At 38.7% G+C, this 21,065-nt stretch overlaps 1 protein-coding gene and 1 long non-coding RNA gene across 2 annotated transcripts in view; one reads left to right on the top strand and one right to left on the bottom strand.

The window, feature by feature from the left end:
• Nucleotides 1–2,667: 2,667 nt before the first annotated feature.
• LOC143890542 (uncharacterized) lies at nucleotides 2,668–7,005 on the bottom strand. The gene is made up of 5 exons (XM_077395276.1): nucleotides 6,977–7,005; nucleotides 4,462–6,873; nucleotides 4,063–4,371; nucleotides 3,888–3,987; nucleotides 2,668–3,802 (listed from the first exon to the last, which is right to left on the bottom strand). The coding sequence occupies exons 1-5, from the start codon at nucleotides 7,003–7,005 to the stop codon at nucleotides 3,344–3,346; spliced, it is 3,309 nt and encodes a 1,102-aa protein (XP_077251391.1). The 3' UTR covers nucleotides 2,668–3,343.
• Nucleotides 7,006–20,003: 12,998 nt separating this feature from the next.
• LOC143890783 (uncharacterized) overlaps nucleotides 20,004–21,065 on the top strand; it is a 71,264-nt gene continuing 70,202 nt past the window's right edge. Inside the window, exon 1 of the long non-coding RNA XR_013255246.1 lies at nucleotides 20,004–20,960. This is a non-coding gene — a long non-coding RNA (uncharacterized LOC143890783). The remainder of the gene's footprint in view (nucleotides 20,961–21,065) is intronic.

The following is a 21,065-nucleotide window of genomic DNA, read 5'->3' as shown; positions in this document are numbered from 1 at the left end:
TAAAATAGGCAAACGAGCAATATAATGCGCACAAGTTTTAATTCTAGATAAAGTAAGAGACCCATTATACGAAGAAGATATACAAAAGTCCATAAACGAGGAAACTTTACAAACTCAAAATGTCTATTACAATGCAACAAAAGGTATATAGTCCGAAAATCAACTATGAAACTGAAAAACAATCAAAACATATAGTAGAGGTCGGCCTCAAGCAGTATGAGCTGGTCTAATCTACAAGAAGAAATCAAACAAAAAAATATTAAAATAAATTAGAAACACCAAGTTAATAGCAGCAAAAATAAGGAGTGGTAAAATTTTCATTGGTCATTTACTTACAAGAAAGGACTGCCAAGCGACTGGTGCTCCCGCTGCATCTACAATAGTCTTGAGGTATAGGGATGGCTTTAACAAAGGTTCCTCCGGCTCAAATACGACATCGATTTGGACCACGGAGTATCCAAATCCAATCGGCAAATCATCAACCTCATCATTCGGATCTCTGCTCAGAAAAATGCCCCTTGGCACTTGAACTCCCTTTCGTATTTTACTCAATAAAACAACCTTATCAACATTATAAGAAACAAAATTAATGACTTATGTAGATGATCGAAATATCAAGTCAGAATTTACATAAGGATTTATACCTCGTCTGAGGAGGGTGATCGTAATCCATGACTGCCAGAAGAGGAAGGTGCATTAGCTCGCGACTGCAAACCATCTTCGGGAGTCTGCTAAGAAAGATAGTGTAATAAATGTATGAAATGAAAATTTTACGTATTAATCGTAAGGGACATAGTGAAAAACTTACGTAGTTGGGGCTGACGCCCTGGAGGTGGGTTAAGATCTGCGACATTTGTTGTTTCACTTGTGTCAGCTCCTCTGCCATAATTGCATTCACCTGTTCTAATTGGGCCATTTTCGTGTTAAGATGCAAACTATTTCCTCGGGGTTGAGGAGGCCTAGTTGCAGTGCCCAATGTTGTAGAGGGAGTAGCAAAAAACCCAAGCATACGCACCCTACCACGTGTCTCTTCGCCCATTAACTGGCCGAAGAGGTCATCTCTGGAAGGGATCCCGCTCGATTCAGGTTCGGGATTCTGCTCCTGACGCTCTTTGATTTTTTCCTTGAAAAATATGAGGGAAAATAATGACAAGTTATATAAAGTTGTTGACCTAAATAACAAATTATGTAAAACATACCATAATCTCCTTGGATTTAGGATCTGCAGCCTCCCCGTCTTTTTTCGTATGGGTAATCACAAACGTATCCACACGGCTTGGCATTTTCTTGTTAGCTTTGAACTGTACTCATTTCAATAATGACAGCAAGTGATCAATATAAAAAAGAGATAGTAAATCAACATAAAAGGTTGCTGAAATTACCTCCATCTTGGTCACTCTTGCATAGCTCCGCGAACCGGCAGTGTGTGCTATCGTTTGTTGGGCTCGGTTTGCCTTATTTGTTGCGCAAAGTTTCTGCAGTGTGAAAACAATAAATAGATATATAATTATAATAATTTAAAGGAGAGAATAATACAGGAGGTAATATTGTCTACCTGCCCTTCAGGAGAGTTCCAAAAGTCGCATAGAATTTGATATTCTGACAGGATCACGCTTCCAGGTGGTGGTGGTTCATTTTGGAGGAAGTATTTAGTCCTCAGGGTTGACTTCCATTCCCGCCATTTCTTCCCAAGGTCTGCTATAACATACTGCTTGTTGTCTTCAGGAACGTCATATTTAGTCTGTATTACATGTCAAGTGAAATACAAGTATCATTAGGTTAGAATAATAAAAGTAAATGTAGACATATATACCGATTCAACAACGTTTACCTTGACAATTGCCCACATATCTTCTTTTTTTCAAGTGGAACCCTCCTCCAGTCCCTATATGAGATAGGACATTTTTCACCTGTCCTCGCAATATTTTCGAGGAAACTTTCGAAAGGATTTGTATTTTCTGAATCTGGCTGCCCAATTTGGTTGAATTCAACTGGTTCCAGCGGTCCTTGTCAGCCCCAAGTCTTTTTGCAACGTGTAGGCCCTCTTTTCCTCTTCGATGAGGAGGCACTGGACCGGTTAGGATGCTCCTCCTGAGATTGGTCAGTGAGAGGCTCCTCTTCAGAATGAACATCCGTACGCTCAAAGTCATGTGAATGGGATGGAGCCTGACTCTCTCTAGGCATTTTTTTAAATGTATAAGATAACCTGTAACTTAAAACAATACATAGAAAGAGATATCATAAATTCAAAATTTAATCAACCTTTCAGACCAAGGAGAAAAAATCAAGAACATAATCTAAACAGTAAGGGACAACATATAAGCTGTAACCCCAGTATTCATACCGTTAAAGGATATAGGTTAGCTAGAATTATACATCATGGATCAACAGAAAATGGGAAAAAGGTGTATAATCTGAAGTGAACAGACCATAAATACCAAAAAAATCAAACCAACAAAAATCAAGATAAATAAGCTGTGTAAGTAGACCTGCTAGAGGAAAACATCATAGCATTCTCAAATTTCAATAGCCGAAGATGAAACCACCATCAGATGAACCTACTTATCAAATGAAACTTTTGCATGCACCTGAATTTAATAAGAGGAGTAACATCCTTCTAAAGAGCATATAAATTAGCATATATGATTTTTTTTTTACTTTTCAATGGTGGAATGTTACATACCTCAGATAGGATTCTTGTTTGATGGATGCGCAAGGAAATCAAACAGATCTTTCTGTTTACCAATGCATGAAAAAATATCAGATATCAGAACCTTCTCCAATTCTAATTCAAGGACTTCATATAATCCACACGACCTTGCATATAATTAGTATAGAAAGAGCAAGAGCAACGAGTTCTTAACACTTGTACAGTCGAAAATCAAAAGAAAAAAAACTTGTTATGTAACTAAAAGTACAATGGACCCAACCCATGCTATGATTGAGGTGGAAAATATTCCACGAAAGAAAATTTTCAACAGCATAAATGAGAGTACAATGACCAAGCTGTTCTTAGGCACAGATACACCTCATGACACAACTCAAATTTGAAATATCACTCAGAATTGCCTCCATCGAGTTCCACGGAGGTATTATCAACTCCATCACTATCATCTTGCTCCGTATCATATTCTTCTTCGTCTTGGTTTTCATGACTGAAGACATCCAATGGTATATCAATCTCTGTCCCAACAATATCTGTCCGTTCCCATTGTTCAATTTCTTCCAAATTCTGGATTTCCACGGCTTCGCTCTGTATATATGTCTCGTCATTGTCTCCACGCACTTCGTACAAATCCCTAGGTTTCGTCTTGATGATTACATGCCAATCATTGTTGTTGGGTTAATTGGGTTTATCTTGTACGTAGAACACCTGTTGTGCTTGCGATGCCAATATGAAAGGCTCATCCGATGACAAACGTCGGGCCGTGTTTACAACCGTAAAACCAAACTCATCCTTTCTTATTCCTCTATTGGGTGTTATATCAAACCAATCACACTTGAATAGCAATGCCTTCAGTTGTTCGTAATAGTTGAGTTCGATGATATCCGTCAAGACACCGTAGTAACTAACATCTCCCGTGGTTGGATTTCTATCTCGTGTGCTCGCAAAGCTATTCGTTTTTGCAATGACAACAACTCCGCTATTTTGTGTTCTTTTTCCCTGCTCGCGATCCTTAGTATTGTAGCGGATTCCATTTACAATATAGCCTGTATATCTCCTAACAATGTTAGATGGATCACCGCTCAACCATCTAAGTTTTTCTAAGATTTGCTCATTTGACTCATGCAACTTTTCAACCTATACAAAAAATGGGTGATTATGGCTATAGAAAAAAGTTGTATTCCAAATAGACCTGTTTTGAGTTCAAGAAAAAAAAACTGACATGTTTTTTAAACCAATCTGGAAACCGCTCGTTGTGAGTGTGATCTATGTCCCTTGGGAGCGCACGGGGACGCTCGCTCCAAAGTTCGGCAATGTGTTTTCTACATGTGAATCAATGAATGTAAGAGAAAAGAAGAGTCGGGAAATATTAAATTATGACACTTGAAGTAACTTACTCAAGATATTGGTTGACAGCAGCGCAGTTGAAGAGAACATATCGATGTGCCTGTTTCACTGTCCGTGGATCTATGGGTTCCATATGAATTTTTCCTAGAGCGCGTCCTGATACTGAGAAAATAGCGAATCCTTCTTCAAATTCACACGGAGCATCTTCGTCATTCCTTTGTGGTCGGTTCAACTTTGATTCAACCCCTTCCAAATATCTTGCACAAAACGTTAAACATTCTTCCGCAAGGTACCCCTCTGCAATAGATCCCTCCACACGATTTCTATTGCGAACATACGATTTTAATGTTAAAAGGTACCTACAAAACGTGAATACTTGTATTACGTTCTGTACTGAAAATATGTACACAAATTAACTGTTGAAACAAAGTTTGAGAAGCTCTGCATACCTTTCGATTGGGTACATCCATCGGTATTGTACTGGTCCAGCTAACCTTGCCTCATCCGCTAAATGAATCGGCAAATGCACCATAACATCAAAAAATGCCGGTGGGAAGATCTTTTCCATATGGCATAATGTTACTGCTATCCTATTTTTCAATTTCATAAGTTCGCCCGATTTGAGAACCTTTGAACACAACTCTCTAAAGAAGCTACAAAGTTCAATCAATACCGAGCTGACGGTCTTTTGCAATGATGAACGTAAAGCTAATGGTAATAGTTGTTGTATCAGTACATGGCAATCATGGCTCTTCAATCCTGAAATCTTGCGCTGCTTCATATTCACACGTCGTGAGATATTAGATGAATAACCATCCGGAACTTTGACGTGTTTCAAGGCACCACAGAAAATATCTTTCTCCTTTGAAGACATTGTGAAGCATGCTGGGGGCACGTATGTCTTGTTATTTCCTTTAGTTATTGGGTGAAGCGTTCTCCTGATATTCATTTTCTTTAAATCTAACCGCGCTTTTACACTATCCTTTGTTTTTCCTTCAATATTTAGTAACGTCCCAATGACATTATCACAAACGTTCTTCTCGATGTGCATCACATCTAGATTGTGGCGCAATAACAATGATTCCCAATACGGAAGACAAAAAAATATGCTTTTCTTCTTCCAATTGTGTTCCTTACGAGGCATCTCTTCGGTATTCTCCTCAGGTTCATTGGGATTCTTCTCACGCCTCCTTTTCTTTCCATGGGTATTCGGCTTCTTCCCACTGTTATCTGACTTCTTGCCACGTGTATCTTGTTTCTTTCCACGTGTATCTAGCTTCTTCCCAGTTGTAGTTGGCTTCTTCCCACTAGTATCCGGCTTCTTACCAAATGTTACATTAATGCTCTGTAATTGATCCAGAACTTGACTGCCTGATAGCGGTATCGGAGCTACCCTCCATTCTTCCGTCCCATCAAAACCTGACTTATCAAATCGAAATGTGTGATTGATTGGTAAGAATCGCCGGTGGCCCATGTAGCATTGCTTACTTCCATGAGTCAACCTTTGAGAACACGTTTCTTTATGGCAAGATGGACAAGCCAGTTTTCCTTTCGTGCTCCATCCTGACAAGTTAGAATACGCCGGAAAGTCACTAATCGTCCACAACACAGCTGCATGCATTTGAAACATTTCATTCCTCGCTGCGTCGAAAGTCTGCACACCATCAATCCATAGTTCCTTCAACTCTTCTACCAAAGGTTTCAAGTAGATATCTATGTCATTCCCTGGTGAAGATGGTCCTGGAATAAGCAGTGAGAGGATCATATACGGTTGCTTCATGCACATCCATGGTGGCAAGTTATATGGCATTAGAACAACTGGCCACGTGCTGTGAGCAATACTCATCGTCCTAAAGGGATTGAAGCCATCACTTGCTAACCCAAGTCTAACATTGCGAGTCTCTGAACCAAACTCTTTATACTTGCAGTCCAAAGTCTTCCATGCTGTTGAGTCTGCAGGATGCCTTAATATACCATCTTTTGTGCGGCCCTCATCATGCCATGTCATAAAAGATGCTGTTTTCCTCGACATGTATAGCCTCTGCAATCTTGGTTTCAGTGGGAAGTGACGCAGAATCTTGGCAGGAATTTTTTTTCCTTTTGTAGATGTCTCAGATGGCTCGTCATCTGGATGTACTGCATCTGTTCTCCACCTCGATGCCCCACATGTGCGACATTTAAATTCATTAGCAGCTTCCTTCCAATACAACATGCAATCGTTAGGGCATACATCTATCTTGTTGTAATCGAGGCCCAAATCCTTAATAATTTTCTTCGTTTCATAAAATGACTTTGGCAACGTTTCACCATCAGGAAGTGCCTCCTTCAAGAGATCAAGTAACATAGTGAACGATTTGTTGCTCCATCCATTAAGACACTTGATGTGAAAAAGTCGAACAAGGAAGGATAATTTAGTGAATTTGCTGCCCGGGTATAATTTCTGCTCGGCGTCCTCTAATAATTTGAAAAATCTTTGCGAATTTAAATCTGGCCCCTCCGTACTTGTATTTCCTAGATCAACCCCACTGTCTGATGGCACATTGTCCATAGCACGGTTAAACAATGGGTTGAGGTCGTGTAACATTTCATGCATTTCATCTTGTAGTATGGGTTCATCCTGCACTCGGTGATCACTGTTAGCCATAACACACGCCGATGGCACTGCCTCCCCATGAAAAATCCATGTATCGTAGCCCTTAAGCATCCCATCGACAACCAAATGATCCTCGGCCTGTATTCGATCAACCAAATAAATGTTGCCACATTTAACACATGGACATTTGATCTTGTTCCCATAATTAGTTCTGGCAAATGCAAAATCAAGGAACCGATCCAACCCTGCCCTATATGCTGGGTCAACTCTGTTTTATCAAAAATGGGAACATGCGTGAGGCTTATAAATTAAGATAACGAATTGGTTAAATCCAAATTTAATAAACTAACCCTACGTTATGAGGGTCGTACCTTGGAAGTTGCATCCAACTTTTATCCATGACTACTCTCTTGCTTTACTCAAAGATAGAATGATAATGATTGGAACGAATGTGTACGACTGAAGAAAAACAAAGTGTCATTGAGGTCAAACACACTTGTTAAAATAAAGAATCCCAGTTTCGTTGTGAAATTGGAGTCTATATTCTTGGTTGAGATGAGGAACGACTTCAAGAATAATGATATCCTAGCTTGGTAATCCATGCTTATAAATGGGTATGTGTGCAAGGATTGTCTAATTAGAACAATCTTGGGTCAATGGGTAGTCCAAAGGGGAGCCCACCTGATGGGAGTATGATGCCAACAGTTCGGGTAAAATCCAACTACTGCATTCACGTATGCACACGAACATTTATACTTACTTGAATATAAGCTTTTGGAGTGACTGGTCATTTCGCACCTTCCACCTCTAGAGAGACATCCGTCTAATCATGAACGATGTTCGACGCCAAATGAAAATCTTAAGTTTCAGGGTATTAAACTAGTATTCATTCAGAAGATCAATATTACACTAGCATGACACTTGTCATCAATATGACACTGGCATGTCACTTCCAATGGTAGAACAATTGAATCTAGTAGCTAAGAATCAAGAATCAAATGAAACAAGTCAGAAAAGAGCTGAAGATAAGACAAATTATTACATGGCATTTCTACAAATTCATTTATCAGCAAGTGTCAATTTTCATATGCAGATAATTAAATTCAGCATCAATAACCAACCAATCAAGACTCGCACAAATAAATAAAGTAACAAAACGTCAATAACAAAACTCACTTGTGTAACAAAATACAACGAAAACATGCTAGAATATAAAATAAAAAAATAAAAAAAAACTTCACATGACATTCAAAAAATTCAACTCGTACGGGCTGTTTGGATACAAGAATTTTTATAATCTAGGATTGTAAAATCTTGCATTGTAAAGGCTAAAACCTGAATTTTATAAGATTTATCCAATAAGCTAAAATCTCGATTGTTCATTTCAGGATTATAAAATAAGGGTTTTAGCTTACAAAGTCCAGGTTTTAGCTTCTAAAATACAGGATTTTACAATCCAAAATTATAAAAATCCATGTATACAATCTCTAAAGATTTTAAACACTATCCAAAATAAAAGAACAGAATAAAAGAGGATGAAAAGCACATGTCGGGAAAAAGAGAAACCAACTCAAAAGGCAATAGAATATATCCAAGCTCTTCAAAGAACAGAACCCTAATCTTCAAAGAAAAAAACATTGGAAACAAAAAGATTCTTCAGGTTAGTAGATTTCTGAAGAAGAAAAATCATTTCATACGAAGGAAAAAATTAAATAAATATGAGAAAAAACACATATCTTTCGCATGGAATTTCAAAACTAGAAGCAAGAGAGATTGCACATTATGTAAAAAATCAAACCCTAACCCCATTCCAATTGAGAGACGGGTCATCTCTCAACCAATCTGCTGAGATTCTTTACAAAACCCCCAAAATAAGATGAAAACCCCCAAAAAACCCTTACATTCTGATGAAAAACCATGAATAAATAGGTATTTTAGATAGGTTAGAAAGGAACGAGCAAAAAGGAAATAAAAAAGAATTTTAGGGCTGAAAATCAACTACCTCTTGGTATCTTTGTGAGGTGAGAGAGATCAGACCCTTCTCTTCTTCTCCAATCTCCAAAACCCTAAACAAATTTATCCTTATCTTCTTCAAGCCCTCTTTCCCAACCTTTGCAAAACCCTAAAACGAGATCCAAAAAACCGTTATTACAACCAAACAAAAAGCAAACGCAATAGGGAGAAGAGGTGGAGGCAAAAGGGGAAATACAGAGCAGAGGTGGAGGAAAACGAAAACGAAATCGCCTACCTTCGTTGAAAGGAGACTCGATTAAGCGGCGAGAGATCGAGCTGCAAGGAAAAAAGGGAGGGAAACAGGGGTTCGCGCTCGAGGAGGAAAATGCCCAAATAGATGAAAGATGTGGAAGGAAATAGGGCGGGTTCTCACGCGGGAAAGGGAAAATGGGATCGTGGGTTTTTATAGATCAAGTATTCCCGGCGGGTTTACTTATTACCGCCGGTGAATAACATATATTGCCGACGGTCATGGCTGTCAGGAATATTATGGCCACGGTTAAAAAAAAAGCTTAGGATGTTATCAATATTGCCGGCGTTTTTCTGGAACCGCCGGTGAAATGTGGGTATTGGCCGACGGATATTAAGACCGCCGGGAAATATCCGCCGGTAATACCCCTTTTTCTTGTAGTGGCACCCATTAAGCAGCATTGGAAATGATATTTTACACATCTTTTGATAATAAATTCACAAAATATGAGTGTTTTTATGAAACAATGTGTAAAATGATTATAAAATATCATTTCCAATGCACTTTAAACCCAAAGAACTATGAATTTTTTCATTTAAAATCACTAAAATACCCTTTTCCTAAAAACACTTTCCAAGTTAGTGGTTGCATCATTACTGGGTTTCATTTTAAGGAACTCGAGTATGCAAGGATAGTGAGTGAATCATCCTAGGATATCCAAAGAAAATAAGCAAAAAATCATAGACAGAGAGAGGGGGACGGGGGTAGGACAGGAAACTAGGGTTTCTAGAGTTTAAACTGGTTTTCTTAGGAAAACAGTATTTTTGTCTTTTTCTCTCAAAAACTTTAGTTTACTGGTAGTTTCTTATTTCTTAATTTAAAGCTTGGCAAGATGGTTATTTTGACAAAGTTAACTTGAGAACTTTTCCAAAGTATGAGTATGAAAGTTGTCAAATCGTACGTGAGTTTTTGGCCATGGCATTTCCACTACAAGTACTCTAAGGTAGGTTTGGTTATAGGTCCATTTTGTGGTGATAAAAAGTTGGTGGGCCCAATTATCTGTCTCCAATCCCATAATACCAAGGTGGCAAACGGGCCGTGAGGCACGGCCCCCGGCCCGGCAAGGCACGACACGCCACAGGCCGTGCCGGCACGACACGAATAGCTACAGTGAGCATGCCGTGCCGGCCCGGAATGAAGTCGCGGGCCGTGCCGGGCCTGGTGGGCCAGCACGGCATGGCATGGCACGGCCCTGTACGACACGGCCGGTGCGGCATGGCCCGCGAGCCCGGTTCCAATTTAGAAAATGCATTTTTTTTTTGGAAAACCCGAAAACGCCCCCCAAAAGTTATTTCAAACGACTACTTTGTGGGGTATTTTTGTCCAAAACATATATTTTCATAAAATCTTGAATTAACCACCCCAACAACTCTTTTTTGGGGGCTATTTTGGGATTTTCGTTGTTTAAATCTTTTACATTCCCTAAATACCCCTCCCCAACAACTCTTTTTTGTGGATATTTAAGTCATTTCATGTCTTTTACCAAATTAACCCCCCCCCCCCCCAACAACTCTTTTTTGGGAGGTATTTTGGGATTTTCATTGTTTAATTCTCTTACATTCCCTAAATACCCTCCTCAACAACTCTTTTTTGTGGATATTTAACTCATTTCATGTCTTTTACCATATTAACCCCCAACAACTCTTTTTTGGGGGTATTTTGGGATTTTCATTTTTTAATTCTTTTACATTTCCTAAATACCCTCTCCAACAACTTTTTTTGTGGATATTTAAGTCATTTCATTTATTTTACCAAATCCTATAAATACAACTTTCCACCTCCTTCATTTCTCACCAAAGCTCACTCTCTCTCTCTCTATTATCTAAACTCTCCAATTAACTTCGCTCTCTCCCTAATCAAGTTCTCTCTCTCCCTAATCAAGTTCACCCTCTCTCTCTCCCCCAATCAACTTCTCCCTCTCTCTCTCCAATCTATTTCTCTCTCTACTTAGTAGCACTAAGTACTCATCAAGAAGGCGGCGATTGGCGATTAACACGAGGGCGGCGATTGGCGATCAACAAGAGGGCGAGATTTTGCTCAAATAGGTTGAGGTTGGTACTCATTTAAATATTTAATTATAATTCTCCTTTCATTAATTTTTTTTTAAACCTCTCTTAATGGCCGATTCAGAAGAAGTTTTCTACCCCAACATTGGCCATGACAACAACCAAGTCATGGGCAATGATAAGTTAATGGAAGCTTGATTTTGGAGGTCAGTGGAGTAAAAACAAGGTTGCATTTGGAGTCAAAAATGAACTCAACCTTAGTGCTAGTGGGAGCCAAGCTCATTCTCGCTCTAAAGTTAAAAGGGGTAGAACTTCAACTGTTTGGTCTACCTTCACTCGTGAAGAGATAACACGTCCAGATGGGAAAGTAGAAGTTCGGGTAATTTGTAAACATTGTAAAAGGGATCTTAGTTGTAATGTTTCGGGTGGAACGGGCCACTTAAAAAGGCATGCCGACGCTTGTGGTAAAAAGCATGGCCCGTTAGACCCTAAGCAAACCCAACTAAGTCGCATGTCTAGTTCAATAGGAACATTTTCCTACTCTCATGATAGTAATAGAAGAGAACTAGCCGCATACGTTATACACTCCGAACAACCATTTGTTTTTGGAGAAGATAAACGTTTTGAAAAATATGCTAAACAAGCTTTAAATCCTGCTTTTAAAATGGTACCTAGAAACACTCTAAAATCAGACAGTTGTAAACTTTTTAATGAACGTAAACAACAACTGATTTCATATTTTGAAGGATTTAATGGAAAAATTGCACTTGCTTCCGATATTTGGAGTACGAAAAAGAGTTATTCATATATTTGTGTAACCGCACACTATATCAACTCTAATTGGCTTTTAGAAAAAAGAATTATTAGCTTTAGTTTTATTGATTACCCACATACTGAAAATGTTATATCATTTAAATACTGCTCGTGAATATAATATTACAAAAAAAAATTCTATAACTCTAGATAATGCTAGTAATAATATTTCCGCAGTAGAGTTATTAAAAATTGAATTGAAGCATATTTTAAGTGGAAAACTTTTTCATATTAGATGTGCATGCCATATTTTAAATTTGACTGTGCAAGATGGTTTAGCTCTTATTGACCTGCAAATAGAAAATATTAAAACGTATATTACATTTATCAATTCTTCAATGTTTAGAAGACAAGAATTTGCAAAATTATGCAGCACCTATGGGAAAGAAGTTTCTAAATTCAAATTAGATGTTAAACATATGTGGAATTCAACTTATTTAATGTTGAAACATTGCCTCCCATATAAAAATTTAATTCAATCATTTGGTAATGAAAATATACCTCAACCTCTCCATTACACTGTAGGTCTCCCAGATTGGAACACTTGTGAGGGTTTCATGAGTTTTCTTGAAATTTTTTATACTGCAACTAATACTTTTTCTGCTGTTTACAAACCAACCTCAAACATAATTATGAGTAACTTACGTAACATCACGCTTACTTTTTTAAAAAATAGAACTGAAAGACATGAACAAATAATTGAAGTAATAGAGGCTAAATTTAAAAAATATTTTAATGAAATTCCACTTTTATATTCCTTCAGTACAGTAATGGACCCTAGGTTTAAGTTACAAGGTTTAGAAGTCGTGTTAGAAGAGTGCAATAACAATCTCGGTAATGATCCTGAAGATTCAGGGAATAGTATAAATGAAATTAAATCATTATTATGGTCTATGTATCATACATATGAGGTGGAACATGGACAAAGAAGACCCAGTTCTTCTACAAGCTCGGGGCCTAAAAATAATTCAATTTTTACTTTAATAATCCTAAAAAGAGCAAAACCCAGTAGTGTTGGTGAAGCATCTTGCAATGAGTTATCTTTGTATTTGGAAAATGAACATTATATCAATCCCGAAGAATGGGAAACTTTTGAAATTTTGCCATGGTGGAAAGCAAATGAGAAAACATATCCAGTGCTATCCATCATGGCACGTGATATACTAAACCCCCCCCCCTCTCGGTGTCTACAAAAGAGCCAAAATGTCATCAAAAACATTGGAGGTATGTGTATGCTTGAAGGACTGGCTTGATGCAGATGCTAGGAATCAAGGACTGGAAGGCTCAAGCTCATCATCTGAAGATTGTTGAAGACTAAGAAGTTGTTGTAATTTCAAAGTTGTATTTATTTTTTCTCTTTTCTTTCCTTTAAAGGGTTAGAGGCAAGGTTCTATATCCTCCTCAGCTCCTCTTTTCTTGTCATAATATTTGATATTAATAAAATTTAAAGGTGCCGCCCGGGTTCCTGGATAAATATTCCGGGCACAATCGATCTTTGTTTCTAAATTACTATTGTAAAGTAATTGTAAATAAAATTGACAAAAGGGGACCAAGAAAATTGTTCACAAAATATGGAAAAAAAAGAATTTCTTTTTTAAAACAGAACATTTCTCGGAACTCCGTGGGAATTCATGGAATTCCGAGAACAGTTCTCGTAACTCCGTGGGATACCCATGGAGTTCTGAGAAATGTTCTGTTTCAAAAAAAAATCTCGGAACTCCGTGGGTATCCCAAAGAGTTCCGAGAAATGTTCAGTTTAAAAAAAAAAAAATTCTCGGAACTCCGTCGATACCCACGGAGTTCCGAGAAAAAGTTTAATTCAAAATAAATAAAAAACAAGGGCCGGCATGGCACGGCAGGCTGGAGGCCGCATACCGTGCGTGCCTAGCCTCGAGGATTTCCGCCCGGCACGGCACGGCCCAGCCAGTGAACCCTTCCATGCCGTGTCGTGCCCGGCCCACGGGCCTATCCGGGCCTCATTTTGTCGTGTCGTGCCGGTCCGACATGGCCCGTTTGCCACCTTGACCATAATATCATTCTCCTTATTAATGCTATCTCTTAAAGATAGAGAGAGAGAGAGAGAGAGAGAGAGAGAGAGAGAGAGAGAGAGGAGAGAGGAGAGAGGAGAGGAGAGGAGAAGAAGAAGAAGAAGAAGAAGAAGAAGAATGAGGTAATGTGTGTTTATGTTTCCAAAATTCTCTCTTTGTGGAATCCCAATATCTGTGCTTCTTTTTCCTACAAAAAGAGTACCCCTCCTTCTTAAATATTGAAACTGCCTCTCACCTCGTGAACCCTGGCCGTTCCGGCTCTAGGATCAACTGAATCACATAAAGACCCATCTCATAGCTTTTTATTACATTTGATGATTTGAAGATGGGACTGTCTTTTTTTGTTTCTTGGCACCATTTAATTGCCCTTGGGATCTTGAATTTACACATACTTTGAGGATAAAATCTCAAAACATGTGTAAAAGTCTAAATGTATGTGTAAATTCCAGTTCCCAGAGGCATTTAAATGATGCTTAACAAATACCCATCTCATAGCTTTTTATTACATTTGATGATTTGAAGATGGGACTGTCATTTTTTCTTTCTTTTACAAAACGGTCATTTCATCTCAAGGTGGCGAACGGGCAGTGCCAGCCCACGGCCCGGCAAGGCACGAATAGCTACAGTGAGTGTGCCGTACCGGGCCTGGTTGGGTGGCTCGGCGGGGCGGCACAGCACGGCCCGTTTGCCAAGGCACGGCATGGCCCGACCCGGCCCAGCACGGCCCGCGAGCCCGGTTCCAATTTAGAAAATGCATTTTTTTAGGAAAACCCGAAAATACCCCCCAAAAGTTGTTTCAAACGGCTACTTTGTGGGGTATTGTCATCCCAAACATATATTTTCATAGAATCTTGAATTAACTCCCCCCCCCCCCCCAACAACTCTTTTTTGGGGGGTATTTTGGGATTTTCATTGTTTAAATCTTTTACATTCCCTAAATACCCTCCCCAACAACTCTTTTTTGTGGATATTTAAGTCATTTCATGTCTTTTACAAAATTAACCCCCCAACAACTCTTTTTTGGGGGGTAGTTTGGGATTTTCAATGTTTAAATCTTTTACACTCCCTAAATACCCTCCTCAACAACTCTTTTTTGTGGATATTTAAGTCATTTTATGTCTTTTACCAAATTAACCCCCCCAACAACTCCTTTTGGGGGGGTATTTTAGGATTTTCATTGTTTAAATCTTTTACATTCCCTAAATACCCTCCCCAACAACTCTTTTTTTGTGGATATTTAAGTCATTTAATGTCTTTTACCAAATTAACCCCCCAACAACTATTTTTTGGGGGTATTTTGAAAAGTCAAAAAATAACCCACCCTATCCTATAAGTACAACTTTCCACCCCCTTCATTTATCACCAAAGCTCTCTCTCTCTCTCTCTCTCTCTCTCTCTCTCTCTCTCTCTCTCTCTCTCTCTCTCTCTCTCTCTCTATTATCTAAACTCTCCAATGAACTTCTCTCTCTCCCTAATCAAGTTTTCTCTCTCCCTAATCAAGTTCACCCTCTCTCTCTCTCTCCCAATCAACTTCTCCCTCTCTCTCTCTCTCCAATCTACTTCTCTCTCTACTTAGTACCACTAAGTACTCATCAAGAGGGCAGCGATTGGCGATTAACACGAGGACGGCGATTGGCGATCAACAAGAGGGCGAGATTTTGCTCAAATAGGTTGAGGTTGGTACCCATTTAAATATTTAATTATAGTTCTCCTTTCATTAATTTTTGGAGAAGATAAAGGTTTTGAAAAATATGCTAAACAAGCTTTAAATCCTGCTTTTAAAATGGTACCTAGAAACACTCTAAAATCAGACAGTTGTAAATATTTTAATGAACGTAAACAACAACTGATTTCATATTTTGAAGGATTTAATGGAAAATTGCACTTAATTCTGATATTTGGAGTACCAAAAAGGGTTATTCATATATGTGTGTAACCGCACACTATATCAACTCTAATTGGCTTTTAGAAAAAAGAATTATTAGCTTTAGTCTTATTGATTACCCACATACTAAAAATGTTATATCAACACATATTTTAAATACTGCTCGTGAATATAATATTACAAAAAAAAATAATTCTATAACTCTAAATAATGCTAGTAATAATATTTCCGCAGTAGAGTTATTAAAAACTGAATTGAAACCTATTTTAAGTGGAAAAAACTTTTTCATATTAGAAGTGCATGCCATATTTTAAATTTGGTTGTGCAAGATGGTTTAGCTCTTATTGACCCACAAATAGAAAATATTAAAACTTATATTACATTTATCAATTCTTCAATGTTTAGAAGACAAGAATTTGCAAAATTATGTAACACCTATTGGAAAGAATTTTCTAAATTCACAAATTAGATTTTAGAAATAGGTGGAATTCAACTTATTTAATGTTGAAACATTGCCTCCCATATAAAAATTTAATTCAATCATTTGGTAATGAAAATATACCTCAACCTCTCCGTTACACTGTAGGTCTACCAGATTGGAACACTTGTGAGGGTTTCATGAGTTTTCTTAAAGTTTTTTATACTGCAACTAATGCTTTTTCTGTTGTTTACAAACCAACATCAAACATAATTATGAGTAACTTACATAACATCACGCTTACTTTTAAAAAAAAATAGAACTGAAAGACATGAACAAATAATTGAAGTCATGCAGGCTAAATTTAAAAAATATTTTAATGAAATTCCACTTTTATATTCCTTCAGTACAGTAATGGACCCTAGGTTTAAGTTACAAGGTTTAGAAGTCTTGTTAGAAGAGTGCAATAACAACCTCAGTAATGATCCTGAAGATTCAGGGAATAGTATAAATGAAATTAAATCATTATTAAGGTCTATTTATCATATATATGAGGTGGAACATGGACAAAGAAGACCCAGTTCTTCTATGAGTTCGGGGCCTAAAAATAATCCAATTTTTACTTTAATAAGCCTAAAAAGAGCAAAACCTAGTAGTGTTGGTGAAGCATCTTGCAATGAGTTATCATTGTATTTGGAAAACTTTTAAAATTTTACCGTGGTAGAAAGCAAATGAGAAAACATATCAAGTGCTATCCATCATGGCACGTGATATACTAACCCCCCAGATGTTTACAGTAGCATCGGAGTCCACTTTTAGTGCAGGTAACAGGGTTTTACAAGAACCAAAATGTCATAAAAAACATTGGAGGTATGTGTATGCTTGAAGGACTGGCTTGATGTAGATGCTAGGATACAAGGACTGGAAGGCTCAAACTCATCATCTGAAGATTGTTGAAGACTTTTAATTTAGAAGTTGTTGTAATTTCAAAGTTGTATTTATTTTTTCTCTTTTCTTTCCTTTAAAGGGTTAGAGGCAAGGTTCTATGTCCTCCCCAGCTCCTCTTTTCTTGTTATAATATTTGATATTAATAAAATTTAAAGGTGCCGCCCGGGTTCCTGGATAAATATTCCGGGCATAATCGATCTTTATTTCTAAATTACTGTTGTAAAGTAATTGTAAATAAAATTGTCAAAAGGGAACCAAGAAAATTGATCACAACATATGGAAAAAAAAGAATTTTTTTTTTAAAACAGAACATTTCTCGGAACTTCGTGGGAATTCACGGAATTCCGAGAACACTTCTCGAAACTCTGTGGGATACCCACGGAGTTCCGAGAAATGTTCTGTTTCAAAAAAAAAATTCTCGGAACTCCGTCGATACCCACGGAGTTCCGAGAAAAATTTCAATTCAAAATATAAAAAAACACGTGCCGGCACGGCACGGCAAGGCGAGCTGCGGGCCACGGGCCACGGTTCATGCCGTGCCTAGCCTCGAGGATTTCGGCCCGGCCCGACACGGCCCGTGAACCCGTCCATGCCGTGCCGTGCCCCGGCCCGCGGGCCTATCCAGGCCTCATTTTGTCGTGCCGTGCCGGCCCAGCACGGCCCGTTTGCCACCTTGAATTTCATCCAATGCTAAGGAGGAATGAAATCAAGGGGTGGAATCGACACCGGAATGGACAGCCGAGTGGAATTAATTAGTGGGGGGAAATTAATGTTGGAATCTGTTCTCCGTTCCAAGAAGATGTGGTGTTTTGAATTAAAATTATTATTTTTATTTTGTTCTCATTCCATTTAAGGGAGAATGGGAGTATAATGTTGACTCCCTAGTCCTGATTACTGCAACCTGAGAATGCAGCAAAAGGGGGAAAAAGGTCAGAGAACAAAAAAGGTAAAAGAACATGGTGATCATGGGGAAGGGTATTATAGGAAAGATAAAAATGAAGAGACCGTCGTTCATCGAAATGGGAGAAATGGTATTTTAGAGAGGGAGATGATGTTTTCACCCCTCTTCGTTACGTGCACACCCCTCTTATAACCTGATTTAACGTGAAAAGTGGGCTTATGTCAAAACACGTTATAAGAGGGTGTGCAAGTACTGCAGGGTGAAAATATCATCATCCTTTAGAAAATAGGAGGGAAGAAGCAGGGTTACCTACCCAAAAAAAAAAAGGGAGAAGCAGGGGGGTGTATTAAAGAATCGATAATGGTATGTCACTGTCAAACAAGAGCAGGGTTGTCTCCTGAAAAGGCAGCGAAGACAAGACAGAAGAAGCACATCCCTATGTACATATTTATTAGAAAATTGACTGCGGCCCTCATTCCAATATTCAAACCTTTCATTTGATGACCCAATGTAAATAAGCCTTTCTGCAAAATTCATCTTCATATGATAATCTTAATGCTCCGATCTGTTGGGGCCAACAAATGGACGGTTTGGATTTTTTAATCAGTTTTTTTTTTAAATACACTTTTTAATGTAAGGTGTGCACAGGGGAAGCTAATTATATTTTACTGATGTTGTAAACAAATCAAGGGCCCACTAACTGCTGATGTTGGAGAGGGAGAGAGTTGTACTTTAGGGAGAGACAATAAGTACTGGATGTTCAAAAGTATGCAGGGTTTGATGGGATTCAGAGAAAGGAGAGAAAAGGAAATGGGGAGGATTTGGTAGAATCAACGCATTTCAAAGAGGAGGGTTCTGGAAAACCTCTGAGCTGAAGATGAGAAGTTGGTATAATCTAAGCATTTCAAAGAGGAGGGTTTTCTGGCTCTGGAAAGTGGGAAATCTAACGTGGGTTTGCTCCTTCAATACATTTCTCTGATATATTGTTTCCCCTCTTCCTCCCACGGTTTGAGCAGAAGGTGGGTTTGGAACACCTTCACCGTACTCCTCCTCTCCTCTGCCCCAAGAAAGAAATTGGGTGTGCCATTACTAAACATGCATGTGTAGACACCCCATTTTGACCCGACCCTTTTCCCCAAAATTGAATAAAGTCCCGAAACTAATTCCAAAATTCCCGAAGAACCGACCCGAGTGCGAAATAAACCCAAAAAATACTCATTTCAAGATTATTCTCAAAGTCTCATTGAAGCCCAATTAATCTCTAAACTCTCATTAAGTACCTTTGTTTAGTTGCCCCAATCTTTTCTCTTCATTTTTGAAAGAAAATTGAAAAATTACAAAAGTATCCCTGAGTTTTGGTTTTGGCACCTCTATACAAACCTTCCAAATGCAGATGATGCCGACTCGACCTCGCTTTGATACTTTCACTAACTTATCTTGTCTTTTGGTATTTAAACTGCAGTCAAATGTACATTTTCAAGTTAAAATCAGACAAAAGACAAACTAAGTTTGTGCTCTTACCAAAGCATGAACCTGTTGATATCAATTGCAAATCAATCAAGTAGAAAAGTCAAGGCCAGTTAGTGCAATAATCAAAGCATGGAAAATCAAATATCATTTTGGCGCAGAGGGGGGTGAATCAGCTGAAGGAACAATGCCCATCAAGTATAATAGGTTAAATATATTGCAATATTTTCATCACTTGGCTTCTTTGTCCAGACCACCCTCCCTTTGGAAATTGGCAAAAATCTCCTAAATGGGGGTTGTTTATAGAAAGGAAAAGGGGTCAATACATCATTTTTGTTTACTTGGGTTTGTCTTACCCCCTTGTAATATAAAAAAGAGTATTCATAATCCCACTAGAAAGGGCTGTCCAGATGAGGACGGAGGAAGCAAATATTTTACTTTTTCTATAAAATGGGCTGTACAAAGGAAGAGGGGAGTGGCTTAAACTAAGGGTGTGCCAATATCAGTCCCCATGTACAAATGATTAAAGGAGGAGAAGACATACACAAGGTGGAATTATCAAAACAAGCGGGTGCTGAAATGGGCATTCCCCCCTTTTTCATATAAGCAGAAACGATGAGGGATTTAGGGGGTCTCTTCATCAGCAAGAAAGAAAGGCAGAGAGAGAGAGAGAGAGAGAGAGAGAGAGAGAGAGAGAGAGAGAGAGAGATGGGTCTTCTTCAACCTCTCCCATCTTCGGCCGCTCCACCCTCGCCACCACCATCTGCACCTTGGCACCACCACCTCCTCGAACACCATTTTTCACTCTTCTCTACTTCTCAAACCCTCATCTAGATCTCTCCACCATCGCCCCTTTGCGGCCACAGCCTCCATTTCTGCCATCTCTTTCCACCCATCGTTTCCTCCACCATTTTTATTGTTCTTCACATCACCATCGCCACCACCACCTCCATTTCCACTATCTCCATCTCCAGATCTCAACACACCATTTCAATTCGATTCCACCACCAACATCTTCTCCTCTATCCACCCAACATTTCAATCTCTTTCTCTTTCTGAATTTTGCTGTAGAAATTCATATGGGTTTTAAGGAAGAAGTAGAAGAAATGAAATGGGTTCCAAGGGGAAAGGGTTGCAGGCTTTAGGGTTCTAGAGGAGGAAGAAGAGGGTTTGAAGGAAAGTAGCTTTGTCTTTAGGGTTCGGTGAATAAGAGAAAGAGGAGAGGGTTTGGCAGCCATCAACATAACCCCTTTTCCACCACGTCAGCCCCATTTTCTCATTTCCATCAAAACCCCTTTCTGTCTCCTTCGATAATTTAGTCCCAACCCCATTGCCGACCCCTCCAGCTACCAATAGCCACCTCCTACCTCTACCACCATCATTTTCTCCGTCACAGACCCCGCGAATCAGGAAACCCTCCTCCATATCAATTTCGGAAAAAGGGGAACAATCAACTTGATTTGTATTTCTTTTTTCTTTTAAAAGAGCTTGTAGAGGAGTACAGAAGAGGGGAGAAGGAGCCATCAATTTCGGATTTCATTAACGCTGTTTCGCCCAATATCGACACCGGCAACGGAAAATTAAAAAAGTACCTACGCCAGCTCAGGTAATTTCTCACCCTCTTAAGCACTTTGGTCAGAATTTACAGTAGGGATTGGTTGTCTCGTTGAGTTTTGAAGTTTAATTGTGATCTCTGAAAATTCTTTGGACT

The sequence above is a fragment of the Tasmannia lanceolata genome, unplaced genomic scaffold (genome assembly GCF_043159265.1).
Source record: "Tasmannia lanceolata isolate RefF3 unplaced genomic scaffold, GAP_Taslan_0.1 ptg000013l, whole genome shotgun sequence".
Classification (NCBI taxonomy): Eukaryota; Viridiplantae; Streptophyta; class Magnoliopsida; order Canellales; family Winteraceae; genus Tasmannia; species Tasmannia lanceolata.
The sequence above is the reverse complement of the archived record's forward strand: the minus strand, read 5'-3'. Positions and strand labels throughout refer to the sequence as shown.

Bases quoted from the DNA above. Each gene is read 5' to 3' on its own strand.
- LOC143890542 (XM_077395276.1), bottom strand. From the start codon at position 7,005: ATGGATAAAAGTTGGATGCAACTTCCAAG. The intron at 3,988-4,062 runs GTAAGTTACTTC...ATTCACATGTAG, and splicing joins GCTGTCAACCAATATCTTGA to AAAACACATTGCCGAACTTT. The intron at 3,803-3,887 runs GTCAGTTTTTTT...TTTTTTGTATAG, and splicing joins CAGATTGGTTTAAAAAACAT to GTTGAAAAGTTGCATGAGTC.